The sequence below is a fragment of the Monopterus albus genome, unplaced genomic scaffold (genome assembly GCF_001952655.1).
Source record: "Monopterus albus unplaced genomic scaffold, M_albus_1.0 scaffold424.1, whole genome shotgun sequence".
Lineage (NCBI taxonomy): Eukaryota > Metazoa > Chordata > Actinopteri > Synbranchiformes > Synbranchidae > Monopterus > Monopterus albus.
In genome coordinates, this window is record NW_018128304.1 from 149,723 (window position 1) to 159,008 (window position 9,286).

The following is a 9,286-nucleotide window of genomic DNA, read 5'->3' on the forward strand; positions in this document are numbered from 1 at the left end:
TTCTTTTCTGCTTTAATGAACCAGTTTCCCCTCAGAGATGAAACACATTCCCTCTGCTCTACCTTCTAGAAATTCTTCTCTCACACAATAACAGTACCTTACATTTTGTGCAAACACTGGCAGCTGATGTACTTTTGTATATGATCAATCGTAGCTGACAATCACGCTGCCGCCTCTTCACTGCTGTGTGTACATTTTTTTGTCCTTTGTGTGCAGCAGATTGTCAATGTGAGAAGATGTGGAGGTTTTACTGGAGTTGGGGGTTGGGACGGGGCTCCGGGTTTGATTTTATCCTCTTTTAAAGACCCAGAGAATACAGAAAAAGCTCAGAGGGGGAGGGGAAAGATGCCAGTGAAGAGAGGTTGAAGGGGGGTGGCTGGCTGGCTGGATGGGTTTCAGAGGTGGAGGTTGGGGGGTGGGGAGAGGGAGCAGCTTTCACTGCAAGCAGAATGGAAGTGCATGTGTGTGTGTGTGTGTGAGCTGGGGGAGGAGGCACTGTGTCAAAGTCGATGGGGGTGTATATTTTGTTTTATGGTTACGAGGGGACGCATAAATCTCAGTTTCATTAAACGGCTTCAATCTCAGAGCGCTGCCCCGCCCCCTCCCCAGTGAGACATCCCTCTTTCTTCTCCAGCCATCCTTCCTTACTTTGCCCTCCATCTTCTTCTGCTCCCATCCTCCTCCATCACTCCATCTAGCTCTCCTCTGAGTCTTCCCTTCCCAACCCCCCCGCCTATCACTGCCATTGTTTTCTCCATCATTCCTCGACTACGTGTGACACGGGAAGGTCAGAGGTCAGAGCATCAACAACAAGAAAAGCCAAAGTACTGTCAAGGCTGAAGAACAAAAATGAAGGAGAAACAGCTCTTTATTTAAATAAATATGAAAAAGAAGCACAACTTGTCGTCTCCACTCAGGCGAGACGAAACCAACCAAACATTATCTGTTTATTTTTCTTTTTTGTAAAATTCCCATGAATGGCGTGAGGTCGTTTTTTGGCAACTGAAAACAAACACTTCTCTACAGTCTACAGATGATACAGAGACAACATCCTCTTCAACATATAAAAATACTATGACAAAATCAATGCATTATAGGTTTATAATATATATTACAATCTGTTAGGCTGCTACTGCGTGTACTGTGCAGTTATAACAATCAAAGCTACGTTAGTTTCATTCTGTTTCATGAGACAGCTCAGCTTTTGTGGAAAATTTAACTCAACGGCTAAAAAACAAGTTAAAACAACTTCACACACCTTGTATTTTTGTTTCATGTCCATATAAATAACGTCATCATGTATAAAAGCTACGTTTTCTGTGCGATGCGTTCACTGGCTCTTGTGGCAAATGGGAGAGGAAGCGTTTGATCTGAACACACTGTATATAATGAAGCTCATCAGGGACGAATACACACACATTTTTGTACTTCTATACGTTGGAGGACCCTCATTCCTATAATGAGTTCTGTTGACAGTGACCCAGCCCTAGCCCTTTCCTAGAGCTGTGTATTGTTTCAAATACAACTGCCTGTACTGATAAAAATATACCTTATAATAAGGAATGCCAACATGCTTTCCTACAAACCCTTATTTATTTGGGGGGAAAAGCCAGATTTCTCAAAAGTCAAAGCATTCCAGTGGTTTTGCACGGTCTAGCCCATTTACTAGCACCATATTGCAACCAGTTTGCGCTGTTTTCCATACAACATGAAAATCAATTACAGTGAACAACTAGTCATCAAGCCAAACTTGCTGCTATGCAATTACAGCTGCAAAGATTTTAGCCAATTGAAATTAAATAATAGTTTTCAAGCAAAAATGCCAAACATTTGCTGGTTTCCTGTTCTCAGAAATGAATGGATGCATTTCTTTTTTTATGCTCAGGAACTTATAAACAATGCCTCGATAGATATATCGATGTAACACTTTATAATGTGTAAACCTACTTGGGAAAGAATTTAGTGATGAGGCAGCAGTCAGTGAATTACAGACAACAAGTAACAGATGAATGACTGGATCATTAAATTAATAAGACCGAGCTAGAATTCAGACAAACTCAAATATATTTTGTACAGTGGTCCTAATCCTCTTCTGTACTAATCAGTCTGGTTTAAACTGATTAAACATTCTGTCAACTTGATGTTCACAGATTTCACTTGACTGCCTCAGGGTTCTCACACTGTACAGAAACAAATGCAAAGTAATGGAAACCTGGACAAATTCTTGTAGAAACAAAACTCTAAAACTAAATAGCATGCAATGGTTAAATATACAGGACTTGTGATTAAGGAGCAAACACTTGCAAAGGCACTGTTATTGCCTCTTACATTAACTTTTAACCTCTTGACTAAACAAAATAGCCTTAAACTTGCAAAATTATTATTTAAATCAGGAATTTTCAGATTAAACAATAAGCAAAAAAAACACTGATACTCTAAGCAGATGTCAACTTTTCATGCTTTACCTTCATCACCAGTCTGTGCTACAGCTTTGACCAGCACAGACAAAGCATTTAGCTTTAATCCCCAACACTTTAACCTGATCCTGAACTTAACCCTCGAGCTGCCCTCTGAAGAAGTGAAGACCGGACAAAATCCTCTCTATAAAAACTGGTCCTCACAAAGATGGAAGAACAATAACAGACACGCACACTCCTACCCGCATACTAGTCTAAACCGGGTGAAAGGGCGTCTGGCGAGCAGCGATGGAAACGTTTCACAACCCCTCTGGTGTCCCCGTGAACCCCGTGACCTTTGACCCCGAAGGCCGTATTGATGTCGTCTTGGAGGAAGTGGAACAAGCGTGACAGCTCGCTGCCAACGTCATGTCTCATTCATGAACGTTAAACAAACTGTTAACGGACGTCGGCAGATGTTTGCTCACACACACTGGTTTGTGCTGATTGTTAGTATGAAGAGACCTGATAGATCTCAGTGGACTTGTTCTGTCGCCAGGCATATTAATGAAATGCTTCTTGTAAACCTCACTGGGGGGCTGACATGGTGAAAATATCGCAGGTTAGTCAGGATGAATCTGATTTACTCTACAGACACTCGGGCATCCTGCTAGTGTGGTGCACAATATTCCAGTCTTGTATCATAAACCTTCAACAGTCTGCCTCAAGTTAGGTCCCTGAAGTTATGTCACTCATGTTACACCCCTATGGTGGCCCATGATATTGCTATTTCTATTTTTTTAAAGCTTTTTTTAAGCACAATGGAACATACAACAGGTTTAGCATGCCAGTCATTTAGCAGTGGTGAAGCTACAGATGCATAAGTGCACACTACATTTAGAACACTCCTATCTTAATATATTATATTTTCACTGCATTACCTTCCTGTCGGACAAAGAACTAAAGCTAATATATCAATCTATGCTCTCTTCAAAGCCATCAGACTCATTAAACAAAACAGCAGCAGCAGACCAGCAACTCCTGTGTTCTGAGGTAAAATTACTGCTGTCAATGGAGTCTGGTGTCTTTAAAAAGAGCAACGTGACGGCTTCAGCTCCCCGTCACAAAGGGTCATCTGAGATAAAGTCTAACTCCAGGGTACACTATATATGGGTTTTTTTTAGGTGTGCAGACAGTAATATTATGGCTATAAGTAGTAACATTCATCCTAAACAAAAACCCTCTGCTTTACAACGTGTACTATGTGTGCATTATCATGTGTAGTTACTTTCTCTCACTCACACACTAGCAGGCTAAGATAACAGTAGCTAACCTATTCTTCCTTCTCCTGTTTTTGGCGGTGTTTTTGGTGCGACGGCTCGCCCTCTAACTTGAGTGGCGTAAAGTTGGGGGCGTGACTTAGTGATGTATCATCAGGGGCCCAACTAGAGACAGTCTGCACACAGCAGCCTGACCTTTCTCTAAACTTTAATGCACTGAGTATCTTCTATTTAAATGCAAGCGGATTGAGCAGATGGGCGGTGGCCAATCAACACAGGTTTTCTTATTGATTCCATACATTTAAAACACATTTCCAGTCATGATTGAATTGAAATGGAAAGATTCATTTAACCAACCAAACAAAACACAACTTATGTGGCGATTTGACAATAAATGATGTCAGCAAACATTGAATATCATCAGATTTAGTTGTTTCCTGGTATTAAAATATGTGTGAAGTCAGTTTGGAAGAGGAATGAATACAATCATTTAAATCATGTTAAGATGGTGAGTGACTGTTTCTTTGAGCTCAGATTCCACCTTAAACTCAGTGACCTGGGTTTATTTTACAATTTAAACATGTCTACCATCAGCAAAGGTTTCTGTTTCAACCTGTTTGTTAATCTTAAGCGAACAAAACCCAAAAGCCACAACCTTTGTGAAATTTCTGTCTACACTGAATTTACAAAACATTGTCAAATTTATGCCACATTATGGAGGAAACCAGTTCCTTTGTAAGTAATAAGTCAACTCAGATGAAGAAATGATCCTGATCAACATGACTGATGTTCAAAGTGAAGAGCGCTCCTTACAATAGTCTGCTACTAGTTACTGAATTCACATTTCTGTACTTGTCCGTGATATCATATTTAACTTGCAGTTACTTTATCTACAGTCCCTGTGCTGTGCATCTGTTGTAAGACACATTGTTTCGCCTCCACAGCACATTCTGTGTTTCAGACATCATGCTCGTTCTACAAAATTCTGCGAGGCTGATGACAGTTTGAGGATTTCACCTTCCTGGTTATTGAGAGATCAGTACATAACGTCTGCTGTTGAAATGTGTAAACCTGACTCTGGTCACTGCTGAACAGCTTCAGCCACAACGTATAGAATAAAAAATGGTGTTTAGGGCCTCACCAGTGTAGTAGAGACATGAAGGAGCAGACATGTCTGAAACAAGCAACACTTTAAAATGTAGCCTCAGCTCATAAGGAGGCCCCTCCGTCATCACACTGACAGATCTCAGTGCTGCTGCTGACAAATGCCTGCACATCAAGTCTGAAGATCTTGCTGAGAAAACCCGAGCGACTTCTAATTCATCATATTTGACTGTGAAACCTTATAATTTATAAATGACTTAAATTAGGATCTTTATTTCCTGCCACAGGTCACTGCTCACCGACGCGACTGAACGAATGAAGAGCGGCACTGAAACAGCCAAACATCATAAACACATGAGGAGGCATATGGAGGCTTGTTGACACGTGAGCATGAATAATGAGCTGGACTTAGGTAGTTAGTGTGCAGGTTCTCCTGCAGCAGGCGAAGAAGAGGAAGATGACGATGAGGTTGACTCGTTGGTTTCATGTCTGGAGAGGGAAGAACTGTTTTATGTTACAAAATTACACCTGGGCGCAAAAGCACGTCAAAACAAACAACAAAAAAATGTCCTTTATCAGTGACAGAGTCCCTACAGTGTGTGTACCTCTTTAGCTTGGTGTGTGTTGTGCCTGTGTGTGTGTATCTGCACACCAATTCATCCACACTACTACACACACTCCTTGCAGCCACATTCCACAGGCTTCTCCACGTCCTGCATAAATGAGGTCCCATTGTTGCATTCGAAGCTGAGCCGCCGGCGCCGGACCCTCAGAGGAGCACAGCAGGAGGCGGCAGCGCCGCCTGGCTCGGGTCCTGCGCGGCACCGACAGGCTCGCCTCGACACGGGGACTCTGTGGACAGAAACACACAGTCCAGGCTCTTTAACTGTGTCAGCACAAGCTATGACAAAACATAAAATGAGAATAAAACTAAAACACCAATGTATTACCTTTTTGTCACTGAATAAGAACAAAATGTGACAGATGGACAAATGAACTACTTACTATACTACTATAAGCACAACAATATCCTCTGCTGCCCCCAAATCGTTTCTTGTCCAAATGTTAGGAAGCATCTTGCTTTTGGTAATGTTCTGTCTCTGTCAATAACAGTATCTGACATTACTCCTCTACAGTCCACTGAGCATTAGACAAGAAGTGACAAAATCAGCAGGGACAATCTACATAAACATGCAGGCAGCAGGTTTTTCCCAGGGTAAGCCAACATTATCTGGTGCTGTAGGTGTGGACCAAATACAAACACATGACAAATGTGAGACTAAAATGTCACTGATGAAAACTAGAATGAAATGTCTTAAGTCTTTTGTTGACCAGACCAAAAATTAACAAACATCTAATTATTAAAACTAGTAGGCAATTCAGTGTCAGAGTAAATCAAAATCAGGTGCCAAAATTAGCATCAAACTATCTCATGTCATACAAACAAATTCTAAATGATTTGCTGAACAAAACAGAACTTTTTACAAAAGCTATTTTCTTAAAAAAAAAAAAGCAGGCACTTTGGTCTCATTGGAGTAAATAGGAAAAGAAGTCAATGTGCAAATCTGGCAAACTGATCCTTTAGATTTTGAATACAACTCAATCAGTTTATCATAAGCCAAATTTGTTTTTGCACAAATGGGGCTAAAAGTTGTCAATAAACTGACTGAGCAGCAAAAATAAGTAATTATATTAAATACGTAAAGCCCTTTGTAAATGCAGCTATTTGCCTTTTAGAATTTGAATTACATCTTAATTGTTTGAACCCACATAAAGCTATGAAATAAATACTCCAGTTTTACTTTATTTTCCCAAATAATAATCGCTGCTGGCTACAGCGTCAGATGTGATCAAGTTCTTGAGCCCAGTATTTTTGTTTTTTTATTTCTGGATCAGATTAGCTTCTTTTCACAGAGGGTTGATTCACTTCAATACATTTTTACCCGAGTGAATCAACCTCAAAACAAAAATAGCTCTAAAGTTTGAACAAACTAATGGTAGCATTCTGTGCATGAATGTGAATGTGCTCTTCTGGATGGCACCAAGCAGGTGTTCTGACTGAGTTTGGTAAAATGCAATTTCCTGCTGTGCTTTTACAAACAACGCTGCATTGGCTGGGGGTGAGGGGCTGCAGGGAGGGTGTTGTAAGCATATACGATATGGCCACATTGTGACGAGTCAGCATGAGCGGCTTCATTCACCTTTCCAGCCCGTGAGTTTCAGTTGTGCTTTGGTTAGCCATGCTGCTAACGAAGCCTACTCTACCTTAGCACCAAAAAACTCTGTTTCCCATCTAGTACTAATGAAATGCATGGCATGTCGTAATGGTGCATTAACTGTGGCCTAAATTCAACAGGGAATAGCAGCGAATGCTTATGCTAACATGCTAAACAAACAAGTCTTCTTCCTGTGGGTGTACACATCCTGATTGTCCCCCATACATGATTGGTCAATGCAGTGCCTTTGCTGTAGGATGTCACCACCCAGTTCAGTAGAAGTTAAACTAGATCCAACTTTTTTCTGGTGCTGGCTGCGGTGAACGCAATCCCCAACAGAAATGAATGGAGAGGGCTCCAGTTGTTCACAACTCTGAAACTCAGTGTGAACACAGCCAAATGCTGGGGTCAGACTCGGTGACAGCCCAGTAAAGATCTGACAGGTGTATGTTAATGGAAGACAGCTTGTTCTGATGTAAGGGAACCCCATGAGGTCCAGACACAAAGACTAGCATGGCTGGGTCTATCACTTGCAGTGTACGCTGTGATCCTGCTCATCAGAAGTCTGCCTGTGGCTCTAGTCATTAGCCGGCACCTGAGTCTGAAAGTTCTCCACTCTGTTGTTCCTCACCTATATCACAGCTCTGCCCGGTGTATCCCTGCTCACAGACACAGTGTTCTCCTTCCTCTGTCTGCTGACACTGGCCATGCACACAATGCAGGCCCTGACACAAAGCTGCAGGCTCCCCCTGCAGGTTACACAGTGCACCGCGGTATCCGTCCTGGCAGTCGCAGCGGTACGTCTGTGCATCCAGCGCCATGCACACACCCTTCACACACCTAGACGAACACAGAGGGAAGGGAGTGAAGAAGACGAGGAAAGGAGATTCAACAAGCAGAGACAAAACAACTGAAACACTCAAGACAAAAAAGGGTTTATAAATGTCACATTAACCCTTTTACTGCATGTTAAACTAATGAAGAATGACATTTGTAAAGTGGAGAACTTTCAGAGTAAAGTCTATCATTTGTGCAATAACTGAAATGTCTTTAAATGCCAGAGCAAACCACACTCACTTGTTGCCATCACATGGGTTGACACCAGTTGCCATGGTGACAACATCCACTCCAGTAAGGCCCCCTGTTATGGGCTGGTCACAGTGCTCTCCCATCCAGCCTGAGTGACAGTGACACTGGGGACCCTGGGGGAGAAGACATGTTTAAGCCAGACCCATCACTTGGCCCCAGAGAGGGGCATCAGTCCACGCCATTATAAATCTTCAGGGCCTCATGATGAGCAACATCGTTTTCTGACCCTAACCTATCCTAAAACAGCCCACGTCCCTGTTTGCTTGCAGAAACTAGGATTGCTGTCAGTGTTATCTCTGTTCAGCCACACTGGTCATCACGCAGACCTAACACAACATGATAAGTTGCTTTCTACACTCTCCTTAATGTCCTAGTAATATCAATCAGAAGAAAAATCTCTGAGAAGTCTTCATCCAGGATGGCGCTGATGACAGCTGCCTTGATCACGCGGTCTCTCGTGTGTTTGTTGTTTATCCTTGTTTTCTCGGCCTTCAGCAGAGACGAGCCACTAAACACCAGACTCACTCTGAACACCTTTTTTCCAATTTATGCTAATGCAAAAAGCTGTGTAGGCATTCTGGTCGGGAGGCCAGCGGCCCTCTATGGAATTTGGAGAAAACGCCAGCGAGGGAAGAGAGCAGAGGAGACGCCTATCACTCTGTCCCCCGTGCAGCCCTCGGACTCTCTGATCACTGTATGTTCCATCTTATTCCAACCTACAGGCAGAAACTTAAAGCTGCGAAGTCTGTCGTCAAAACAGTGAAGAGCTGGACTGAGCAGACAAAGTCAGAGCTTCAGGCCTGCTCTGACTGCACAGACTGGAGGGTATTCAAGGCTGCTTCTACAGAGCTGGATGAACTCACGGACACTGTGACGTCATATAACAGCTTTTGTGAGGATGCGTGTGTGCCCACCAAGACCTTCTGCACATACAACAACAACAGTCCCTGGTTCACAGTAAAACTCAAGCAGCTCCATCATGCCAAAGAGGAGACTTACAGAAGTGGGGACAGGACTCTGTACAGCCAGGCCAGGAACACACTGACAAGGGAGATCAGAGCAGCAAAGAGGAGCTACTCTGGAAAGCTGAAAGCTCAGGTTTCAGCCAACGACCTGTGTGGGGGAGCCTGAAAAACACCACTGGCTAAACGTGGTTAAATGTGCTTTTTAAAAAACACCAGGCCCAGACAGTGTGACCCCC

The 9,286-nt window shown here is 42.8% G+C and overlaps 1 protein-coding gene across 1 annotated transcript in view; it reads right to left on the reverse strand.

Annotated features, from left to right (window-relative positions):
* Positions 1 to 900: 900 nt before the first annotated feature.
* Positions 901 to 9,286, reverse strand: part of LOC109952001 (slit homolog 1 protein-like) — a 58,066-nt gene continuing 49,680 nt past the window's right edge. The window contains 4 exon segments of the mRNA XM_020586823.1: positions 901 to 5,603; positions 5,606 to 5,632; positions 7,628 to 7,836; positions 8,074 to 8,198. Of these exon segments, the coding sequence (XP_020442479.1) occupies positions 5,449 to 5,603; positions 5,606 to 5,632; positions 7,628 to 7,836; positions 8,074 to 8,198 (516 nt within the window). The 3' untranslated portion in view covers positions 901 to 5,448.